Raw genomic sequence first — 24327 nt, forward strand, 5'->3', positions numbered from 1 at the left:
TATACCCTTTTTCTGATGTTTTAAAAATCATGGGCTGACTGATATTCCTTGTTGGAGATTTTTTCTTTTCTTATGTGGAGTATAACTTCAATTGGGAAGCTTTTGAACTAATTAAATTATAACTTTGTGGTGCATTAAGATGGATCACACCATATCCTGTTCTTTAAATTAAAGCTGAGCCTGAGTATCTTTAAGCTATAACTTTGCGTCTTCTGCTTTGAAAGTAGATTACTGATTGAATACATCCTCATTTGTCAAGGAAAGAATAGTTGATTCTAAATTTAGTCCTTTGTTATTTTAAATTTTTTTACACTATCATCCAATGGTATGTTGATGCAATATTGGCAGAGTTTGACCTCTTAGGTAGTTTTTTCTGATAGTCAGAGTCCTTTAATGATTTGTCCACACGTTATCCGACAACTGTGTTAAGAAGTTATTCATTTACAGTGTACGAAAGTTAAATCTTTCTCAAGTCTATTTTGCTCTTTGATCTACTGGTGTTGGGAATTTGATAAATAATCTCTAATCTGAATAATCATCAAATTTCTGCATCTCAATTGTCCACTTATTTTTCCTATATGCATGTAGTATTATGAACAAGTACCTCCACTTTTTGTTTAAATATTTATTTTGCCGTATCCCAAAATCTCAAGTTCTTTAAGGTATGTTCATGTTCCAAGTGTTTTGTTCTATTGTGAATAAAATAAGCCCGAGATGTTGTTCTAAACAATGATTCTCCAGACTTCATTGTATTTTGGATGAAAAGTTTTGTCTTGATAATCTCCATCATGGTTAACAGTTTAGGGAGATTTTGGAGATAATACATGTAAAGGTTGATTTCTTTTAACAATTATGGTTGTATTATAAGGATACTGATTTGAGTATTATTTCTGCCCATTGCTCAGAATCTCCCTCTCTAAAGAAAAATATCCATGATCCATGTATAATATTTTGTTTATCAGTAGATCCATGTCTAATATGTTCATGTTGAAACTTTATTGTCAGCTCCTAATATATAAGCTGCTTGTGAATCGTGAATTTTAGACTTAGAACAAGGTTAAAGAAACTTTACTTTCTCATGATTTAGAACAAAAGTTTGGTGAAATTTATGATAAGTCTAAATTATTATTATCATTGACTTTGGTCAAAGTCCCATGTGGTGCTACTACTGCTCTATATTTGGCAAAAGCCATGGACATTGTGAGATAAATTCTATGAATGAGGTTTCTGCCCATTCTTAGTCTACCCTGTTAGGTTCAATCTAGCAAAACCCAACTCGGTATGACTTCACATATCCAAGTCCTTCACTAGGCCAAGGAGTCATATGAGGGCTGCTAAAACACATAAAACCTCTATTTCAGTCTCTAGGAAGGTTTTAATATCTTTAATAACACAGAAAATCAGGAATAGACAGAAGAAGAATGGGATAATCACATGCCTGAGCAATTATACTATCGTGACTTTTCTTGGGTAACTTGGGCATGTCCTCATACCTGGGACTGCATTTAAATTTACACTATATATTCCTTGTTTTGTATTTAACTTACATTTCTTTGATTCAGTAAGGCCGGGTCTTTTCAAAAGTTCTTTTTGGATCTTTACATGTTAATCTAGAGTTGTATAATATCTCAACCATGCATGACAACATGAAAAGAATTGGATTTTGTTTTCACATCACTCAACAATGTTCTTTCCTCTCTTCATTTCTCTGCCTCTTCAGCTCATAATTTTCCAATCTATTTGGAAATGGCCTGGTCCTCAGCATATAAAAGGTTTCTTATGGAAAACCGCTTACCAATGAAGAGAGGGTTTCCAGAAATATGGATACTGATAAACTTGCCCTCACTTCCTTACTCATCCCCCGAAACAATCATGCATGCATGCATGCATGCATGCTTTACGTGACTGTGAAGAAGTTCAATGCTTTTGATCTCAAATTTTTCAATCTTCCTCTTGGACTAAATTCTTCAGTTAGGCCTTCATGCCTGGCTACAATTTGATCTTAAGGGTATTTCTTCTTGCACTCCATAAAATAAACAATACTCTCTCTGTATTCCAGTAAGTCTAATTCGAAATGTAATTTTTACATATCGAACTATAAATGAGGTGTTTGTTTTTTTCACGGAGTGCAAGAAGCTTAGGCCTAATCTTAACCCCCACAAAGAGCCATCACTGATTTAATTAGATTTGGACCATACCATGTTTTAAGGAGTTGAGTAGAGTGTGAGCGGTTAAACTCTTCCTCCATTCTCCCCCTTAGTTATAACTAAATACATAAAAGATTGAAAAGAAATCTTATATGGTTGTTTAGAAGCTTGCAAAGTATTTTGTTGAAGTACGATGAAAACATTAAATATCAACAGCATTTCGTTAATTTGAAGACATTCAGGATTTTCTTAATATTTTCTTTTTCACCGCAGAAACTAAATTTTATTACGTTGAAGAGTGCCAGCAGTACCCCTGCATTGTTACGGCATTTCAATATATTCAATTTGTGCAACAAAACATAATGTCATTGGTAATATTCATAGTATTCAACAAATAATTTTTTAAAGGTTTAAACATTTTTTTATCCCTAATAAATGTTTAATTTTTATGTTTTTTTAATAAATTTTTGTTTTGTGTTGACTTTCTAATTAAATAAAAATTTTATTTTTGCTCTTTAATATTTTGTTTTAGTCCTTGATGAATAAAGAAATAAACATAAAATTTGCCAATTCATCTGGAACTAAAAAAATGCCAAAGATAAAAAATAAAATTATTATTTTATAAGAGACTCAACATAAAACAAAAGTTTAAAAAAGTAAATATACAAATTGAATATTTATAAAAAATAAAAAACATTTAAGCCATTTTATTAAAATAGCGAGGACAAATTGTTATTATCATTATTCCAATGAATAAAAAAAAAGTCATTTAAACCCATCTCTTGCATCATGTGTCATGAACATGTTTGTTTAATTAAAATCTTGGACAAAATTGCCGTCGTCTTCTTCCAAGCACCTCAAATAGTGAACATGCATTTATTCCCACCTCAACTTCAATTTCATTTCCACTCATAAACTAACTGTTGCACTAGTCCAATTACAAGGTGCACAAGAACAATTCTCTGTTGTTTTGCACAAAAGGAAACAGGTGCAATTTCACAAACACAAAGATATGGATGAAGCAATTTAATATCTCAATGTTAAAAAATTAGAACTTACCAAACTTAAATACTGTTTAGCAGCGTGCGTTGTATTTGTCACACCAACGACCAAGGGAAGAAAACCAAAAAGTAAAAAAAGAAAACGACACTGAATGTGAGAGAAGCCTTATTCTATTTTATGTCTAAAGATAAGGGACATGCTAGTGCACCCAGAAATATTGTTGGTGCATCCAGCAATTAGGTGAATGGATAAAATTGCCCTTGTGTTAAAAAAAATAATTTCTTCTTTCAGGAGAAGGTTTTTCTGGAAGCTTCTTCCGGAAGAACAATTTGTGTTCTTCCGGAGGAGTTACCGAAAGAAGTTCTTCCGGTAGCTTCTACCGAAAGAAGGTTATTCCGGTAGAATAAATTGTTCATCCGAAAGAATCTTCTTCCGGAGAAGTTACCGGAAAAACTTCTTCCGGTAGCTTCTCCAGAAGAAGGTTCTTCGGGTAGAACAAATTCTTCCGGTAGAATAAATTGTTCTACCGGAAGAAACTTCTTCCGAAAGAAGGAATTATTTTTTTTAAAATTAATTTTATTTTCAAACTTTGACACAAGGATAATTTTACCCATTCACCTAATTGCTGGGTACACCAGCAATGTTCATTGCTGGGTACACCTAGCATGTCCCTAAAGATAAGCGTTATCTTAACGCACTTTATCAATGAGCTATGGTTTGGGCCGAATAGACCTAACAATAAATGGGCTCCTCAACAACTGGGCGACGAATTGGACCATTGTTTTCTTGCTTTACTACGGGCAGAGGAAAGGGGAACTATGAACTTGGGCAGAAGCAGATCTTTTGCATTAAATAAATATTAAATAGTATCAGTAAATATTTATAAAAAAAAAAAATAATATATTTCCAAAAAAATTATCATTTAGAATTTATAAAAATTAATACATATAAGTTGATTTTAATTTATGAAAGATGGTTGACAGATTTTATCTCTTTATTTTTTTTCTTATAAATATTTGTTGAAAATTTTATGCAAACTAGAGGCAAGTTGTTGAAAATTTAAGAAATTCTCCTATTTAAGGTATTTTTTTATTTTTTATTTACTAAATTACATGTTCCTATACAATATTATATGTTTTTTTTATTTAGTTTGGTTTCCTAAGGATTCTGTGTCAAATTAGGATTTTTTTTATATATATAGACCGTAGGTATCAAACTATGATTTACTCAATATTTTTACTACATTTATGTTAAAATTTTCCTTTCAACATCTTATAATATTCATATCATTTGTTTTAATTATAATTTTAAATTATTTTCACACAAAAACATACTTAAAATTTCAATCGACCAAATTTCTTTATGACACACTAGTGATTAAAAAATAAAGGTTAAATTAATCTTTTATTTCTCTAATTTATTATTTAGGGTAAATCCATTCCTTTGTTTTTTTTAGTTTAATTTGATCTTCTAAATTTTAATTTTTTTTTAAAAAATATGTATTTTATAGCACTTTAAAATCACTTAGTGTGATTTTAAACCATCACAAAAATTTCTTACAATATAAATTAAAAGATCAAATTGGATCAATTTAAAAAATTTGAGGATCAAATTAAAAAAAAAAAACTAGATGACCAAGTTGAATCTAAAAAATTAATTTAACCAAAAATAAATTCAATGAATCTATAATAAAAGGAATATTTTAAATTTATTATTATTGTCTAAAAAATACTGTCTTAAAAGTTACTGTACGTTTATTGTAGTGCACTACACGGAAAACCAGGTCAATAATAAAAGAAATTCCAAAGTAAAGCGTGTACCCTTACAACTGCCTACTAGTTATAATTTAATTTTATATAATATTTTTATATAAAAGGACAGAAATAGTATGTGAAAAAAAAAATAGTTGACTCAATTCTATCTTGTCAGTCCTTCATTCAACTCTCTTTAATATTAGAAAGTATCTTAGTCTATCTCATACAAAGTACATCTGTACGTTCAGACAATTTAATATATTTTTATATAAAAAAGTCTCAATTTAATAAAGGTAAAATAAATTTAGTTTCCCAATTTATTTTTAATTTTGAATTTAATTTCAATAATTTAATTCTCAAATTTGATCTCTTATTTTATAAAATCATATAATATTAATTCTTTAGACCACAATTAAACATTAATTGTTAATTAATCAGTAATACTGATTGTCATGTGTCAGGTTCTTATTAAATAATACTCCACATCATAAAATAAAATACTATGTATGCCTTTATATTTCAAATCAAAATTACTCTACAACGCGTAAAGGCTACACTAGATATTTTAGAGAACCTTTCCTGAAATTTTTTAAAAAAAGTAAAAGTAAAATTTACCATAATATAACGTGATTAACAGATAATTTATTTCTTAAGTATACAATTAAAATTATCCTATTTTTTAAATATGTAATTAAAAATTTGATTTTTATTCATGCATGAAAAATGTCAATTCGTTTAATAGATCGTGGTACCACGGGATAAACCCTAATTCACACACACAAAAAAGCAAAATCTACAATAGTGAGAGAGAAAAAAATCAATAATAGTGATAAACCATGCCGTTACTCTCGGTCATTCTCTGTATAACAAATAACAGCATTGTATCACAATTTTTAACCCTTGTATTCTATCAAGATTTCAACTATTGACTTATCAAGTTGCGTTAGGTTAAATGATATATTTGATTTCTTTTATCTTATTTTTTATTTAATTTGATCTTTTATCTTTTAAAAAATTTAATTTAATTTTTTATTTTTTTTATATTCAATTTAATAGCTTATCTTTTTAAAAAAATTATTTGGTTTTTTTATCTTAATCTTTTGATTTAGTTTAATTCTTTATCTTACTTTTTTTTAGTTTGTGATTCTTCAATTTATTTAATTAAGATTGTTTTCGACTAATTATCCTTTTAGAATGTATTGTTAAAAGGCAATCATTTCCTAATGAAATTGATGTATTAATCATTTCCTTCACTTTATTTTTAACCAAAAAAAAATTATTCTTAAATGCAACCTGAATCTTAAATAGATTAAATGATTAAATTAAAAAAATAAAATAAATGATCAAAATAATCTTTTTTAAAAATAAAAGACTAAACTGAATTAAAAAAATAAAATATCAAATTAAACTTTTTAAAAGAGAAAAAACTATATTAAACTAAAAAAATAAAAAAAGAATCAAGTAAGTAATTTCACCAATATATTATTCTCAGTCATTATCCGTGTATTGGACGCATTTTGTTGCACATGCTGTCATGTGAAGCATCAAATAGCATTAACAGCTAGCAACTGTTTTCTTAACTATAATTCGAAAAAAAAGAGAAAATTGAAAGTACGCGTCTGAGTGTGGTTTCAGTGTTTATCTCCTCTTCTTCCAGAGCGTGATTTCCGCTACTACCTACCTACCCTTTTGCAGCCACTTATACAAAGTCATTGACAAAGCCATACAAAGTCTCTTCCCCTCATAAAGCACTGATTTTGACGCAGAGCTAGTTGTTCTGTTCTTGTTTCATTCATTGACATGGTTGCTGGTGACTACTACAGGATACTGAAGGTGAAGCATGATGCCACGGATGAAGAGTTGAAGAAGGCTTATAAAAAGTTGGCCATGAAATGGCACCCAGATAAGAACCTTGAAGACCCTCTTAGGAAAGAAGAGTTTGAGGCCAAGTTTAAACAAGTTTCTGAGGCCTATGATGTGCTAAGTGACCCCAAGAAGCGCCAGATCTATGACTTGTACGGTCACTATCCCCTTAACTCTCAACGCTTCACCAAGGAATATGGTGGTGGGAACATGAAGGATGCAGGGGTGGTTGAAAGCAGCTTGCTTTGTACCCTTGAAGAACTTTACAACGGTTGCAAAAAGAAGTTGAAGGTCTCAAGGATTGTTGCTCCTGATGAATTCGGGTAATTAACTAATCCATGCCGTTCTAATTAGTTCATTGCATGCAGAGATTTGTGTTTTTTGTTGGTGCAGAATTCTGTGGACAAAATTTAGATACTGATTCTTAGGTATGTTGGTGCCCTTCTTCAATCAGAATTGAAAAGTTTCATAAAATTTATGTTGACATTTAATATGAACATTTATTTCGTGAATTAGCATGGTGAAGCTCTAATTTTGATTGAAAAATAACACTAAAAACACCTGATGAACTGTATCTAAGCTTTGTCCATAACAGAATTGGAAGGGCCGATGTAAATTCCTGGTACATACGACTACTTTCATTGATTAAGATTGCAAGTTTGTGTTGGCTTCAAGGGTAGCATTTGAATTGAGATATTAATAATAGGATCCTGTTATCCTGTGTACTTAAGGTAATGGTTAAGGAACTAAAACAGAAAATATTTATCGTAAAAAAAGTTATGAACATTACAATTTTGCACATTCCAATAAAAAAACCTTTTTTCTTTTAATTTCATAATCAATGTCCTAAAGTATTGATTAGTATTTGTCTTACTAATATTAAAACTAAAAACACTTTTGTGTTACTGTTATCAAAGCTGTATGTACTGGAAAAAGAGGAAAATTTGCTGCTAGTATGGAATTGTATTAAAGACAATATAATTTTTTTTTTGTTGTACGATAAATCTAGGATAGTTTACATGGTAGTTGGATGACCCTTTAGCCATGCCTTGGGTGTCTGTCATTTTGTTTGGTTGTCATTATTATTATTGTCGTCTTCATTATTATTATGTTTTGGTAGGTTTTTTCTTTTGACTTTACGCTTATTTGGCTTGATCATGCACGTTTGTGCAGTCACGCATACCTAAACATTTATCTGTATTCTGTGCCCACAAGTGAAGAGAGGAAGGTGAAATTTAATTGTTTTGGGGATTTGCGTTTGCCCCCTTGATGTTATGTGTTAGTATGTAAAATATGTTTCATTGGTTTGTGTGAATATCAGGCTTGTAAAATATGTTTCTTTGGTTTATTCGAATATAAGGCTTATTTCCTGTTGAACTTGGCTATTTGGATCAAATTTGTATCTAAAACATAAACGTTGGAGCATATAGATTTTTCATTTTTGCCTCATTTCATTTTCACTAGGAGCCCTTTTTTTTTTTTTTTTTGTTTTGGCAGAGAGTTGAAGTCTGTAGAAGAAATTTTGAAGATAGACATAAAACCTGGTTGGAAGAAGGGCACAAAAATCACTTTTCCTGGGAAAGGCAACCAAGAACCAGGATTTGCTCCAGCTGATCTAATATTTGTGTTGGATGAGAGTCCTCATGCTATTTTCAAGAGGGATGGAAATGATCTTGTGGCGATCCAGAAGATATTACTTGTAGATGCTCTCATAGGAAAGACTCTCAACTTGGCTACCTTGGATGGAAGAGATCTCACAATCCAAATGGCTGATATTGTGAAACCTGGCTATGAGCTGGTGATCTTAAATGAAGGCATGCCAATCTCAAAGGAACCTGGCAAGAAAGGAAACCTCAGAATCATGTTTGATGTTATTTTTCCATCAAGGCTGACCACACAACAGAAGTGTGATCTGAGAAGGATTCTCAGTGATGTTTATTACTAAGCCAATATTTTGAGTCTAATGGCTGTAACTATCCATTAACCATCCTCTTTCACATGAAGATTAGTTTACACTGTAAATAACTTTTAAGTAATTCCTCTAATCTATATGAAATTTGTGTATATTACAAATATACCTAGCATAGTTGCTACTTGCTACCATATATGAAGCATGATGCAGCTTTGTAAACAAGTCTATATAAATATTTTACACTTTTGGTATTTTGACTCTGCTGTTCTAGATTAAGGAAAAAGAAATAGAACTATGGTTATCTGTGCATTGACTGTTTTCACCTAAATAGAGGTGTCTTGTTTGTTATGATGTGATTAGTTTGACATGGACTAATTTGAAGATATTTTCATTATTAAGTGAGAATCTTTCGTGTCTCAATGTCCATTCGTTTTGGTCCCATCATTTCTGTTTCAAATTTTGCCTTTTATTTAACAGAACCTCTTCTTAAGTTGACAGTTAGAGTATTATTTCTGTTTTGTTTTTCCTTCTAAGAGAGAACTATATTTGGTGGCCAACAATAAAATTTAGTGGTTGAAGATTTTGATGGGAAGAGTAAAATAAACCCAAAACTGGCCAATAATATTGATATATATGTTAATAGATGCCCTTGTAGGTTAAACGTGAGCAACTACACGTGTCATATTACATTGCATACTTGTGATGGTAAAAGAATGACACATATCTTCTCATTGGGAGAAAATGATGAGGACAACAACTTATTGCAATCTCAGTTGTTGGTAGTTTTGTTTTTTTTTTTTTCCTGGAATTGGTTATGGCAGAATGTGCTGTTGAGCCTTTCTGATTTTATTACATCATTCATTTATTTTCTGTGCTTCTCAATCGACCTTTTCAGCTCCTCCTTTTTCACCCCCACCACTCTATCAGCAACTTTGCCTTTCTTAACGAGTATGAATGTTGGCAATTGGTAGACCTGGAGTGCTTGAGACACTTCCTGTTATCATTTATACCATGAATACAAATCAGTTCTCAAGTGGTGAAAATCAATTATCAGAAAAAAAAAATATCATTTATATATTATGTATGTTGCAAAAATGCTAGCAATACACTTTTTCACACATTCTTTTGAACACATCCTGTTTTATTAGTTAAATTTTTTTGAAGATGACAAAATTTTGTAGGTTAATGATTTTCTTTCCTTATTTTGTAATTTTCAATAAATTTTAATTAATTAAAGAAAATATGTTTGAAGTATGTTTCTAGTCCTTCTCATGTTGCTTTTACAATAACTAACAAATTAGGTAAAGGGATATGAGGGACATACCGTTAACTCCTCCACATCAATCTTGATGAAGTCAACATCTGTGTAATTTCCAGCAAACTCTTGGATAACTGGGTCCATGAGTTTGCAAGGTCCACACCATGTGGCTGTGAAATCAAGTACCATCTACACCAAAGAAAGACTGTATAAGAAAAACCAACTTTACCTTCTGATTATGTTACTAGTTAAAAGAGTGTAGCCACACAAACATACCAGTTTGTTAGTTTCTTTGGTGGCTTTATAATGAGCATTCCATTGAGCTGTGGAGTGGAAAGCAAGGATGTTGGAACTGGATGACTCTCTTTTTGATTTTGAAGAATTGAATGACTCTGAAAACCTTTTAGAATACGAAAAATTATAGATGGTGGGAGCCATGTTGGTTCTTCTTCTGGCAGGGAATGATAAACCAAGAAGCTAGAGAAGTCTAAGGTTTCTTAATTGTTTTGGACTTTGGACGATGGCAAACTGGTTGAAAACTTGGAATATATATAGAAAGATTAACAAAGTTGTAGGAAACTAAACTACTATGTGATTTCTTTTGAAATGAATCATATTCTTTCAAGTGGGGAAAGCTGTAAAATGGACCATTGGAGCTTATTAGACAAATTCGAGAGCACAAGTGCTAGAATCAGTAGCTGGTGCTAGTAGCACCATTCATTATTCACGTTAGTTAAATGGCTGTTCGCATAACATGACGTTATTGTGAAATAAACCAATAAATAAATAAAGTATAGCCATTTTGAGTTTTCATGTTTCCCCCCAGAAAAAGGTATAATCCTGCTTTCAACCAAGGTTTTAAAAGTACTAGAACTATACTGTCACATGAATTAGTTTATTTTGATGAGATAATTATACTTTTATTAATATTTAAAAAAAATAAAAAAATTAATTATTTTATTAACATTAATCGTTATCAAATTATATCGCTGATGATTGGCTAAAGTAGAGCAGAAAATTCGTGCATGATCATGCACAACCTATAAAATTTGAGATGAGACGAAAAGAAGAATAATATTTATACAATTGTTTCCTCTTTCAACTCTTCTATCTCATCTTGCTTTCTATCTATGTTAATCACATTATCTCATTTTTTGCTTACTATTAGTGTATTTTTGAGTTTTTAATTGACTATACCTAATAAACATGATATGTTAGAATTGGTCTGAAAATGAAAAGAAATGGATTGAAACCTTTTTTTTTAATTGTGTTTTTAGAACAAAGTATTCATTAATTTTGTTGTTAATTAAGTTTCATTAGAAAATTTAGTCGATCCCTTTTAATAAAATTTATTTTTTCAATTGTTTTTTTCATCAAAAAAATATATGAAACTTTGTTTAAGTGATACAAACTTAATTCTACTTTGTATCAATGACTTGTTAGTATTTATATGATATATGTTCTATTCTTATTGATATATAAGTTATAACTGTATCTTATTCTCTCCTTTTAATTAATTGACTATTTATCATTTCTCATTGCCGTCGATTTTCTTTTTTCGGATCAATGTGTTTTCATGCCATGAGAAAACCCTCTTTTATCACAAGGGAATGTAAGTGTAGGAATATTAGGCAAAGATCATTCGATCTCAAGAACCAATTTTGGCCATGAATGTTTCCAGAAAGTTTATTCCAAAAATAGAAGGCTAAACTAAACAACATTCCTGAATAAAATTTCTCAAGAGTAAAATTAAAAAGAATAATAATGATAACCTGTCAACAATGATTCATATGCATGTTAACGTAAATTCTTCCTCAAAATGATTAATATTCTCTCAATTGAATTTGTTTTCTGTGGTGCAACTCTGCTGCAACCATACTAGGAATTGTATTTGGCTCAATGCAACATGGCATTTAAGAATCTCGCGCTTAAATTCATCTAAGCCTCAGACAGAAACCTTATGAAAAGAAAAATCCAAAATGATCAAGAAGAAGGGTGTACATTCCCCCTTGGCACAGCTTGAAGTAAAAGCATGATTTCTATATCAGCAAGAAGTTTTTTATTGAACTATTGCAGCATCTCAAGATTCTGATGTAACCCTCATCAAAAGATCTAGTTGCATAGTCATCTACTTTTGTGGAACCACCAATGAGCTGTTACACAATTGGATTGCGAGAGCATATCTTTATGACAACGCATGTATGTTCTCAATCTTATGCATGATCTTCAAAGCGTTGCGATTCGTTTTATTAAGAGGCAATCTAATCGTGTTACACACTCCCTTACTAGGATATCAAGATTTTATGCTAGTTACCATTTGTTTGATTTTGCACCAACCTGTATTAAATGTTTGATCTTTAATGAAATGATCGATGTGATGTGTTAAAAAACACATGAATCAGTATTGAGTTCTACACACACGTAGATACTACTTATATGATGTGTAAGGTTGGTAACTGTACAAGACTTTCTCTAACTTGAAATAAAAGTTCTAACCACGAATCATTGTCCCCTAATTTATTTATTTTTTCCAGAGTGAACGCGTATGTAGTATATCCCTTAATATTTAGTCAACTATAATGATATTGTAATCTTAAAAGCTAATGAAGAAAACAACATGACAAAGACAAAAAGTATACAGGAAAAAAATTTATTGTTATAAAATAACAAAAATAAACATGAGAAATAAAAACACTTAAATATATTTATAGTTTTATAAATATAAATTTGTTTATTTTAATTGTTAATGAGAAGATTAACTATTGATATTTCAACACGTGTATGTAATAAACATTGAACTTTTCATCAATAATTGAGATTACCTTTTCTTTTCTTCTTTTTTTTTTCTTTCTAAAATGAGTTACTTAATTTAATAGTCAAATATCGTAATATAATTTAATGAATGCCACATAACAAGTAAGTGGTGACAAATTATCTTCAAAAAATTAAAATCTTAAAAAAAGAAAATAGAGACAAAGAAGCAAGTGTCTTATAACTAAGAGATTGTTGTAGCTAAGTAACTTACTATAGTATATATTGATGGGACATCTATTAGAACAGCAGTTGTCTAACATTAACAGTTTTATAAATGTAGTCTATGTCATTATATTTTATAGCGTCTAAGTCGTTATTTATTGTATAAGCAATGGTTTTTTTTTGACAAAAAATAAGAAAATCATTGCCTCTTTCATTAATATATATATACAACAATCTTTAAATTATTATTGTGATCACTGCTTTTAACTCTTGCCCATGTCGACAACATTAAAATATACTATAAATAAGTCTAAGCAATGGCTTTCTAATTTTACCCGAAACCAACAACTAGTATAGCCAAGACAACGGAGTCACCAATTATTACAAGCAAAGATTGAATGGAGAGTGGTTATACATTTTTTTTTTTAACTTCATTGAAAATTAGAAAAATTTGTAAGTCTTGTTTCTTATATAATGAGTTTTATTCATAATTCTACAGTTTCTAAAAAAATTATTCAATAATAAAAAGTGTGTTAGAATAAATGTAATAGAGTGTGATGTTCAATGTTGGATTTAATTAAGAGAGAGAAAATGAAAAATTAAACTTAATCTCATTTGTTTTAGCTTTTACTACCAAATTTGAAGAAACCTATCTCTGTTTCAATGTTAAAATAAAAAAACAAAATTGTAAAGATAAAAACAAAATTATATAAACCAAATAAAAGATACAAAATTATAACGTTGTAGCAGGAAAAATAATAACATTTAATTTTTAAAATTCATGATAGCAATTATTGGAAATATTTATTATATTTAAATATCATGTTTAAAGTTTTAAAAGCATACTTAACCCTCAAATTTTGTCAAAGCAAAATTTATTTTTTAACATGAGAATAATTAGAAAATAAATCCACTTCAAAAAAAATGAAATAATATTATTTTAATTTCTCATTAAGAAACATTTAGAGAAAAGTAGAGAGGCATTGAAAAATTATTGAAAATGATGGTTGAGATATGAAGATGAGAGAGATAGAAAATGTGAGATGTAATTGGAGATTGGATCAGAAAGGAAAAAAGAAAAAGAAAAAGAAAATAGAGAGTTATAAGAAATATAATTGTATAAAATTATTAAATATGTATATTGTGTATATGTTTTTTCTCTTAGGGGATAACCTTATATACAGTTATTTATGCGTAACTTTTTTATAGGAGTGTAAATTGAATGATAGCCAATACATAAAAAATTAAATTGAATGAAAATTTTGATACATCTTTTAGAAATTTGTTAAAACTATATAGTTCTCTTAATATATTAAGAATATATCAATTTTAATAAATTAATGATGAAAAAACCCAAATCTGCTGCAATGAAAGATCTGCATAACATACCTGACGCACCACCTTCTACACAAAAAACCAGCTGCATACGAATACTTTAGATACTACCATATGCTTCAAACCATAACAAAGTCCTGCCATTTAACGAGACAGCTCCTTACACCAATCCAACAGCATCAATTCTACTCCCATAATAAAACTTCTCTACATGAATAAATTAAAAACAAAACCAAGACTGTTGTGTTCTGTTCTGATAATTTTTGTCCGTAGCCACATTTCAGTACATTCTACAATCTACCAGCATCTCCCAAGCTCGCCACATGATTAAAAAACCCGTGACAAAACCACCATCAACATTCAACCTTCTCCTGCAAAATTGGAGCTTTTTCATAAATTTCTACACCCGAAACAATCGGGTTCTGCATCCAATCTGTCAACGAATAGCAGAAACCTTCTTTTTTGCTTTAAGTCACTTCCAAGCTTGCAGTAAAGCATTATCAAAAATATCCTTAGGGTGAAGGCTTTTCATGTCTAAAAATAATCTGATTCCTGCCAATCCACATTGCTCTTATAACAGAAAACCACGCCACCCTCCACCCCTCCCCATCCAATCCACAAACACCTACCGAATCACAAAACTGATGAAATTGACTTCGTATATCTGCATTCAGAACTGTCAAAATCCCTATCCATTTGAAACAGAATTCCCACACCTTAGAAAAGTTATTTTGAATATGTAAATGGATACAGCGCAAAAAAGTAATAATGCATTATGAATGTATGATGTATATAGTGTGTTGCTCTTAAGTCATAACATTACCATCAGTTCATCCACATCATGAATCCCACGTTCCTGTACTTTGCAGCAAATTCTCGATAATTGTGTCCATGTATTTAAATGGTTCACACCATGTAGCCATGACATCGATCATCATATTTAGCAAAAATGGTAAAAATAAAATAAAATTAAGGGGGAGCCAATCTCATCATGAAAGCTAAAAATGAAAAAGAAAACGATTATAGCTGTCATAACATACCAATTTGTTAGTTTCTTTGGAAGCATCAAAATGAGCCTTCCTTAGCACCAGAATAGTAGGTGAGAATGTGGCTGGATGCCTTTGATGATTTATGAGCATTCTCCTTGTTGGATAAGTCGGCTCGCATCATGTTCCTTTCTTTTGAGTGACTGAGAAAACCAAATTTATTTGTATAACTCTAGTTAGAAGAGGTTTTGCAGCATACTTGTTTGGATGAAAACATTATGCAAGAAAGTCTCATTTATAGGACTAGAAAAGTACAAGGAATCACTTGAAAACATACTGGATACGGATTCTTGATAGCTGCCACACTGCTATGCTAGTAAGTAGTCAAATGAGAATTAAAGAATTGAGTTGAAATAATGGAAAATTTGAGTTCTTATCTAGGCTATGTATGTTAAATATTCCATTTGTGTATAATAACAGTACATGTAGAAGCTTGTATGATTGCTTCACTTTTAACCATTTCATATCCTAAAGATTAAGGTCTTCCTTGCCAAAAACTTAACAAAATGTTGTAATCTATGTAAATTTTATTGTTCCTGCCTAAACACAAAATTATGAACATCACCGACTTATAAGGTGTGGACACCGACACAAAACATGACTACAACTTTTTGGTGTTCAGTCTAATTAACAGCAGATAACGAACTTATTTATTGTATATGCAAGATAAAGCAACAAATGAGGTATTTAACTTTATGATAGCTAAAACCAAAAAAATAACACAGAAACTAATATATAGTTAGTGTTGAAGATCTTCCATCCACATTACTAGTAATATGACAAAAATAGAGCATATAAATGAAGAGTAACCTAAACAAATGTGCCACTGTGCCCGCTAGCTGTCCAAATATGCACGTCCTGCTCCATGAGGCATCTAGTTGGAATATGAATCTTCAACATCCTTCAGCTGGTAATAGTGAGGGGCTATCTCCGCCAGCCACCCTGGATTTATCTCTGTCACCTGCCTCATATATTCCTTGGTTGTGAGTACTAGTTCATGGTATACAACCCATCTAGGAAGAACCTGCGCCAGCCCCGAACCAGGGTGTATGCGAACATTCTGTGATTGTTTAACAGTCTTATATATTCCATACTTTTGCAGTCTCGCAGAGTGTGGGAAAAACCCAGATGTAATGGATTTCTTGATGGCATCGAAATCACTAGAATTTGAAGTTAGTTCGATCTCAACCCTCTCTAAAAGACCTGCAAGTTGATCACGGATATCCCTAGCCTGTCTCATGCTCCTTACCTGTATGTAATTTTCATAACACCATTGTGTTGAATAATTGGTCTCCTTCCATGAATTGTAGACCCTTAGTAATGCAATATGGTCTCCAACATTTCCAGTGTGAAAATTCCTCATTGCATTGTCTGCATATACTTGTTTATCCTTTGGACGGTAGAATATTGACTTACCAACAGAAAGCATAGCAGCAATAGAGATTATATCATCTGAACACTTGAACTTTTCTGAGGCCACTATCATTTTTGACAATGTAGGATCAAGAGGGAACTCTGCCATCCGTCTACCAACCTTAGTTAACTCACCAAACTTATTCAATGCACTTAATGCATATAAAAGCTCAAGAGCTTTCAATAAGGCATCATCAGATGGAGGATCCATAAAATCAAAATGCATTACATTGTCAATACCAAGACATTTTAAAGTTAAAACCACATTTGCAAGGTTAGTCCGCTGTATTTCTGGTACAGTGTTATCGTCCATTTCCTTGTGAAAAGTATATGCAGTATACAGTTGGAAGCACTTACCAGGACCTGTTCTTCCACAACGACCGGCTCTTTGCATAGCTGAAGCTTTTGAGATTGGAGTTACTTTCAAAGACTCCATTCCGGTTCTTGGATTATAACTCTTCATCTTACAATATCCTGGATCAATGACATACTTGATGCCATCAATTGTCAATGACGTTTCTGCAATATTAGTAGCAAGGACAACCTTTCGCACCCTTTCAGGAGTGGGATCAAATATTTTAGCTTGAAGTTCAGTTGGTAGGTTGGCATATATAGGGCAGATTTTTAACTCACCAATCTTAGTCCCCAAGCCTCTGATCCGATGCTTCAAGTTTTCTTCAGCTGTTTCAATTTCTTCTTGACCCGTAAGGAATACCAATATATCTCCAGGAGGTTCAGTGACATGGATTTTGAGTGAGGCCTCAATTGCTGCATCTAAGTAGTCACTTGGTGCTTCGGTAAAGTTAAATATTTCATAAGGATACCGTCTCCCTGGAATTTTGAATTTTGGTGCAGAATCAAAGTAATCGCTGAACTTGTCAGCATCAAGTGTAGCACTTGATATCAGCAACTTGAGATCAGGTCTGAAACGAGCAATATCCTTTACTAATCCAAACAGAATATCTGTTGATAGTGTTCTTTCGTGAGCCTCATCCACGATCAAAACACTATAACTTGCCAAATCAGGTTCACCAAGGAATTCCCTCAGCAACATTCCATCTGTCATGTATTTAATCACTGTCTTATCTGTTGTACAATCTTCAAAACGGATGGAGTAGCCAACCTCATGTCCTAATTTAACACCCATTTCTTTGGAAACTCGAGCAGCAACACTTATAGCAGCAAGGCGTCGCGGCTGAGTACACGCAACCATTCCATGTTTTGTGTAGCCCGCTTCATGAAGGTATTGAGGAATTTGTGTAGTCTTCCCCGAACCAGTTTCACCATCAATGATAAGTACCTGGTGATCGTGAACAGCTTGGAGCAATTGCTCCCGATAAGGGTAAATGGGTAGCTTTTCCCTCTCTTCCTGAAGTGCTTCCCTAGCTGTCTTTGCTCTGGACTTTTCATGTGAATCTTCCACCATCTCTTCATAATCAAACTTATCTCCATCTATTACCGATGTCTTGACAAAATCAATCTGATCATCAAACACAAACTGATACTCATCAAAGGCTTGTTTTCTATTTCTTGAGTCAAACTTCAACGTTGCCTTTCGAATTTGACGTTCCTCCAAGGCCTCCTGTTCGGCGAATGGATTCATCTTATCCTCAGCATTTGGATCCCTGTAACGCTGCATAGCCACAGAAAACCTCTTCTCCTGGTTAACACCGCCTTCATGATCATAAGCTTCTGGCATTCTATAGTACTCATTCACATTATCATCCTCTTTCGACCGCTTCTTCACAAGCTCATACATCTCTTTATCGTACCTCAGTTTGCATAATTCTGCTTCTGAAAGCTCAACACCTTCAAACAGATATTGCTCATCTTCTATATCATCTCTCAGTTGTAGCAATTTCTTTTCCTCCCTTTTCTTCAAGTATTCTTGCCTCGAAAAATTTCTCAAGGTTTGAATGTCATCATTCTCTGCAGCATTAGATCTTCGAATGGCCTCTTCTTTCTCCTTTCGCGTTAATCTCGGTTCAGTCACCAACTTCCGTGTCACTGCTTCGTCTCTTTCTCTCATATGCCGCTCTAATTCCTTCTTCTCTCTTTGATCTTCCAATATTTCTTCTTCTTCTTCTGAATCTGAATGATTATCTTTATGAGGGGAAATTCTTCTCTTAACTTGTCTCCCCCTCTCCTTTCTCGCAATTCCCTCATCATCGTGAACTTCTGATTTCTTCCTGAAACGTTTGCTACGATTATCAGGCTTTCTAGATTTATATGCATATGCATGGTCACTATTGTCATCAGCCTTTAAAATTGTGTAAGTCTTCTGCTTCCTTGCCAGTATTGCAGCCTCCCTCTCTTGTTTCTGATACTGATTCAAACTCGATGGTACACGAGGAACCCTAGAAAAAATTTCCTCCGCGAATGCGCGAGTGTCGCTTGATGATGGGATCCGAAACTCCACTAGTTTGTCAACCAAATGAGCCGGTGAAGAAGCTTGGTGGGATAGTCCGATCATGTACCGAACAAGGGTGGGCTGAGAATATCCTAATAGAGACATCAATTTGTCGGATACCCAATTCTTTAGACTGTCATCATTATCCATCGTCACACGGCGGCGGCGGCGGCGGCGGCAACAACCCTCTGCAGCGGTGGTGGCGAAACCCCAAACGCGACGGTAGAGCGGTGGTGTGAGGTGGAGCTTCGACAGTGACGCACGCACGCTCTGTTTGAGAAGACAGACCCAAGCTCTGTTCTTGGCGCGAGAGAACAGAGTATGGCACAGCACACGCACAAAGTAAAAAACTCGAAGAAATTGTGAATCAATGGATGAAAGCCTATTAAGGTGTGGACGTTTATCTTATACCGCTTGGTTAGTTTAGGGTTAATCTTTTGGGAATAGAATATATATATATATATATATATATAATTATGATAAAAAGGAATTCAGAACTTGCGTGGGAAGCAAGTAGACATTAGTTGTTTCGTGGGAAGCAAGCCAGAGATGTGTCAGCTCCTTGGGAAACAAGTTCCTTCTCAAATACATAATACAATACAAAAAATTAATTAAATATAAGAGTAAATTACATAAATTTCCTTCAAGATTTAAAAAACTACACATGTCTTACTATTTGAAACCTACGCAAATCTTATATGAGATTTAAGAAAATTGTTTCTCCTCAATTTTTTAAAACATACATAAATCTTACTAAATATAATTTAAATATTTGACAATAATAAGTCATTTGTGTTGTACATGAGTATTTTTTCAACAATATCTTTATCATCATCTTTTAAGTATGAGATAATTTTGATAAGAAAGAAAGAAAACCAATGTGTAGAAAACTCAATCAACCCATATATCAAATGGACAATTATGGGTTTCATAGAGCAAATGAAATTACTCTAATCAAGCTATAAAAAATCTAATGCATAAAATCACCTGAATTAACTTCATATAAGTACTAATAACACTAAATCTAGATATATTTTAAAACATATTGAAGGCATATGTAACTCTCTTATACCTTAGGAGAGATTTGTGTATGTTTTAAAAGAAGAGAATATACATATGTAATTTTTTTAAAATTTAGGAAAAGTTTGTATAATTTACTTTAAATTTAATTAAATAGTTGTAATTGATCATTTGGATTTGTGTTTTTTAACTAAGTAGTTTAGGTTTTAAATTTTAATTAACCTTTGGATATAAAATAAATTATATTAAAAGAAGAATACTTACTCTATATATGTTTACAATTTTCTACAAAAGTTAATCATCACTCTACTTCATACAAGTATCATGATTAAAAAAAATCTTTGTATCCTCTCTATTCAAATTACATTAAAATTATTCCGATAATATTTTTCTCTAATCAATTTATGTATTCTCTCTTCACTTATACATTCCTGACCTTCTTATTAGTTAAAAATAATAAAATATTTCATACCAAAAAATATTGCTTAAGATTAAATTACGTCTCATAAACCAAATAACTTCACATAAAATATTATCCATAACCAAAAAAGAAATGTTGTCATCCATTCAAATTATGTCAAAGACACATAAATAAAATTGTAATTAACCAACGCTCGTCTGACATTGATGTCTCTTACAAAATAAATGACAATTTGTTACCCCATACATTCTTTGAACGCCAACAAAACATTTTTGTTTTTTTGAGTTTCAAGAAAATTAGCTAAGCACACATCACACCATTTTACTTGATAATGGGGTATGGCAGGAGATATTGAAGAATTTCTCCTTATTCCTCTTCGTTTACTATAAGCTTTTTGCAGCTCAGTTTAATTTAGATGTTTCTCAATAAGCTTTTGCAGCTCTTCCTTTTTTGCACCCACCACCTTATCAACAACTTTGCCTTTCTTTATCAATATGAATGTTGGCATTGCCTGCACCTTGAATTCTTGAGAGACCTCCTGTTTACAATTAATTAAATATGAACATTGATACGATTCGTCGATTTTAAATATCTAAACGAGGATACAGCGCACAAAAATAATAATACATGTACAATAATGTACATATACTATATACTATATAGTCTGTTTCTCTTGACATTAAGAGGCATATGAGTAATAGTGAAAGAAAAGAAAAAGAGCAATACCATCAATTCATCCACATCAATTTTGATGAATTCCACGTTGGTGTACTTTGCAGCATACTCTTGGATAATTGGGTCCATGGATTTGCAAGGTCCACACCATGTAGCCGTGAAATCGATCACCATCTTTAGCAAAAAAAATTAAAAGTAAAAAATGGGGACACAATATCTCATCATGAAAGCTAAAAAGTGAAAAATTAAAAAATGAAGGGCTAACAATTGTAGCTGTATGTACATACCAACTTGTTAGTTTGTTTGGAGGCATCAAAGTGAGTCTTCCATTTAGCGGTGGAATGGAAGGTGAGAAGGTGGCCGGATGATTTATGAGCATTCTCCACGTTGGATAAGTTGGCTCCCATCTTGCTCCTTTCTTTTGGTGGCTGAGAAAACCACAATTTGTTTGTATAATTCTCTAGTTAGAAGAGGTTTTGCTTCTTGCTGATGAAAGCATTTTCTAGGAGAGCCTCATTTATAGGACTAGAAAAGTACAAGGAATTAATTAGTTTTGCAAGCGTATCGGATTCTTTGCTAACTGTCATGCTAGTAAGTACTCGAATGGACACTTACCATACACGAGTTGGGAGAAAATAGCACTGCTTAATTAGAATCCTAAATTTTGAAACAATTATCTTAGAATTAACAATTTTTTTAACTTTTTTAAAACAATAGAAACATATTTTAAGACGCTTTTTGATAGAATTGATGTGGAATATGAGATTTTGAGACGGTCTAAAAACCATCGTGAAAAGTGTTAAACAACGTCAGATTCAAAGACAATTAAAAATTATCATGAAAAGTTACAGAGAACCATCTTTAAAAGTGTTTTTTTTTTGTAGTAATACATATTTTTAATGTTTGGGTAATTTGTGGATCATGAATGATAGCAACATACTCCTTAAATAATCCTTTTTTTTAAGAGCTTAAATAATCTTTTAAGGGTTAATTTCCAGTGATATATGTGATATATGTTTTTATATAGACTCTTTTTAACGTTAATATTATGTGATAAGATAATATAATAAGCTGTTATGTGATAGAGGAATATTATCTCTTAAGAGGAGAACTAAGACCTTTGAATTATATTTAGAAAAAAAATAAAATCTTTAAATTATCTTTAAGAAATTCCTTGCCATGAGTTAGCTGTCCTTGATTTTGTTGAACTGGTCCTATTGGACAAGGTTGTCTACCATTAGGCTTTAGTCATCTTAGGTCTATTGGGACTAGTTGGATATGAGTTATGTCAAATTGAAACAAATTCACATGACATTTATAAATCATGTTAAACAATTATTTTAAACTTGACTCACTTATACATAAATTAAATTTAAATAATTTTCATTTTATTTACTCATATTATAAATTAAAATGCACAAACTAGTATTCTCACTCTCTCAATTCGAACTCCTAATATTCTTTTTGTTTTTTTTTCACTTCTTGGAAGTGTATTTCATACATTATACATGTAATTGGTAAAAAAAATCAACTATCTCAAATTCTTGTATTTTTGTTTGTATATATTTAATTTTTATAATTACTTATCGCTTTTAATATTCCCTTTTAGTAATGCAATAAAAAATTATATTATGTAAAACTTTTAAGATAATTATCATAAAAATTAATAAATTTATCATATATGATTAGATAAATATAGTGTAAAAACTCTTTATATTATATGTTCATTAATTAAATTCATTAATGTTCTAAAAACAAATGTTTTATGTCTATTTCTATGAATATAAAATTATGTTTTATTTTTAATTTAGGTTCACTTTCTTACATGAAAAGCTTAGGATACATGTCAAACTAATAAAAATCTATTCAAAACAAATTTAATAATAGAAAATATCTAATCACATGTTAAATGAGTTAAATCTTGTTTCTTATCAGCCCAAAGCTAAGAAGCACATGTATCTAATTAGCATTTAAGTTGGTCTTCAATGGGTATATGTCTTCATTGTGATCTCCTAGTTGGAGGAGTGGGAGAAGCCACCTACAAGAATTTTGATGGTAAAGTCAATTCAAATCAAAGCTAGAATGTGGCTATAATATGATTACAATTAAGGTCATCCTAGGTTTGTGATCTAAGTTCGTATATAGACCTTTTCTAGTATTGACATGATGTGATAAGATAATATAAGAAGCTTCCATCTCATAAAGTAATTATCTCTTAATATGAGAACTAACACCTTTGAATTATTCGTTGTTAAGAGATTCCTGATCATCATGTGTTAGTTATCCTTAATTTTTTTTTATTTGGGCCTATTGGACAAGGTTGGTTACCTTTTGTTGTCTTAGGTCTATTGGGGCCATTTGGATTTGAGTTAAAGGGTTGCTATTGGTCTCATAGAAATTTCTTTTGGCCCCTACCTTGGGACTAATAGCTTTTTCTATTATGTGAATGTTCTTCCCATGGAATTATGACTCTATTGAATAAAATGCACAACAAAATCATGATTTTGTTGAATGTCCAAATTCGCACCCTTTTTATCACAACAAAATAATGATTTTGTTGTATAATATAAATGAAATCACGACAATGAAATTATAATTCTATTGTTATTTTTCTTTTAATTGGCACCCATTTATCACAATGGAATCTCGATTCCATTGTTATTTTTTTTACACCCCCTTATCAAAATAGAATCATGATTCTGTTATACTGTTTTTTAAAAAATTGAATAAAATAAAAATACATTTTGTGTTTTTTATTGATTGAATACTGCAACACTACATTTATTGACTAAACATTATTTTTTCTGAGACGTATTGACTGAACACTACTTTTCCTAAGACGTATTGACCGAACACTATTAAATATAGACGTAGTCTAAACCATCTATATTGTTAGACCAAAGCCATCACATTCTCCTTTAGCCCGAAAACCTCTACCTTTAAAGTCACATCTACCTTAGTAACCACCTCCTCTAGTTCACACCACTTATTCCATTAGAAATTTTCATTTGAACCTTCAATTACACCATCATCGCTTAAGGTATTTGTTGTGTTCCAGTTGTTATTGTTTCTCAAAGTGGTGTTTTGATTAGCAT

At 31.5% G+C, this 24327-nt stretch overlaps 4 protein-coding genes across 7 annotated transcripts; 1 reads left to right on the plus strand and 3 right to left on the minus strand.

Moving 5' to 3' along the window:
* Positions 1-6481: 6481 nt before the first annotated feature.
* Positions 6482-8929, plus strand: LOC100814971 (dnaJ homolog subfamily B member 5). The gene is made up of 2 exons (XM_003517862.5): positions 6482-7089; positions 8264-8929. Exons 1-2 carry the CDS (start codon positions 6704-6706, stop codon positions 8709-8711), a joined length of 834 nt encoding a protein of 277 aa, XP_003517910.1. The 5' UTR covers positions 6482-6703; the 3' UTR covers positions 8712-8929.
* A 335-nt stretch (positions 8930-9264) lies between these two features.
* On the minus strand, positions 9265-10455 carry LOC100527298 (uncharacterized). Its single transcript, NM_001250833.2, has 3 exons — positions 10213-10455; positions 10003-10125; positions 9265-9672 (listed from the first exon to the last, which is right to left on the minus strand). The coding sequence occupies exons 1-3, from the start codon at positions 10372-10374 to the stop codon at positions 9541-9543; spliced, it is 417 nt and encodes a 138-aa protein (NP_001237762.1). The 5' UTR covers positions 10375-10455; the 3' UTR covers positions 9265-9540.
* A 3834-nt stretch (positions 10456-14289) lies between these two features.
* Positions 14290-19545, minus strand: LOC100791029 (pre-mRNA-splicing factor ATP-dependent RNA helicase DEAH1). Of its 4 annotated transcripts, none has more exons than XM_041005148.1 (3): positions 16104-19545; positions 15288-15436; positions 14290-14911 (listed from the first exon to the last, which is right to left on the minus strand). In XM_041005148.1, exon 1 carries the CDS (start codon positions 19264-19266, stop codon positions 16168-16170), a length of 3099 nt encoding a protein of 1032 aa, XP_040861082.1. In that variant the 5' UTR covers positions 19267-19545; the 3' UTR covers positions 14290-14911; positions 15288-15436; positions 16104-16167. The 4 variants fall into 4 exon arrangements, with proteins under 4 accessions (XP_040861082.1, XP_014628499.1, XP_014628487.1 ...); XM_014773013.2 differs by having other exon boundaries at positions 15071-15436; XM_014773001.2 differs by having other exon boundaries at positions 14290-14935; positions 15071-15436.
* Positions 19546-20683: 1138 nt separating this feature from the next.
* Positions 20684-21712, minus strand: LOC100817095 (thioredoxin H2). The gene is made up of 3 exons (XM_003517866.5): positions 21520-21712; positions 21284-21406; positions 20684-21095 (listed from the first exon to the last, which is right to left on the minus strand). The coding sequence occupies exons 1-3, from the start codon at positions 21637-21639 to the stop codon at positions 20964-20966; spliced, it is 375 nt and encodes a 124-aa protein (XP_003517914.1). The 5' UTR covers positions 21640-21712; the 3' UTR covers positions 20684-20963.
* Between the last annotated feature and the right edge of the window lie 2615 nt (positions 21713-24327).

The sequence above is a fragment of the Glycine max genome, chromosome 1, assembly GCF_000004515.6.
Source record: "Glycine max cultivar Williams 82 chromosome 1, Glycine_max_v4.0, whole genome shotgun sequence".
In the NCBI taxonomy this organism is placed as follows: domain Eukaryota; kingdom Viridiplantae; phylum Streptophyta; class Magnoliopsida; order Fabales; family Fabaceae; genus Glycine; species Glycine max.

Excerpts from the sequence above, each read along its gene's own strand:
- LOC100527298 (NM_001250833.2), bottom strand. The coding sequence starts at position 10,374 with ATGGCTCCCACCATCTATAATTTTTCGTATTCTAAAAGGTTTTCAGAG. Across the intron at positions 10,126-10,212 it reads CCAAAGAAACTAACAAACTG|ATGGTACTTGATTTCACAGC; the intron begins GTATGTTTGTGT and ends TCTTTGGTGTAG. Across the intron at positions 9,673-10,002 it reads TTGATGTGGAGGAGTTAACG|GAAGTGTCTCAAGCACTCCA; the intron begins GTATGTCCCTCA and ends AAATGATAACAG.
- LOC100814971 (XM_003517862.5), top strand. The coding sequence starts at position 6,704 with ATGGTTGCTGGTGACTACTACAGGATACTGAAGGTGAAGCATGATGCC. Across the intron at positions 7,090-8,263 it reads GTTGCTCCTGATGAATTCGG|AGAGTTGAAGTCTGTAGAAG; the intron begins GTAATTAACTAA and ends TTGTTTTGGCAG.
- LOC100791029 (XM_041005148.1), bottom strand. The coding sequence starts at position 19,266 with ATGGATAATGATGACAGTCTAAAGAATTGGGTATCCGACAAATTGATG.
- LOC100817095 (XM_003517866.5), bottom strand. The coding sequence starts at position 21,639 with ATGGGAGCCAACTTATCCAACGTGGAGAATGCTCATAAATCATCCGGC. Across the intron at positions 21,407-21,519 it reads CCAAACAAACTAACAAGTTG|ATGGTGATCGATTTCACGGC; the intron begins GTATGTACATAC and ends TTTTTGCTAAAG. Across the intron at positions 21,096-21,283 it reads TTGATGTGGATGAATTGATG|GAGGTCTCTCAAGAATTCAA; the intron begins GTATTGCTCTTT and ends AATTGTAAACAG.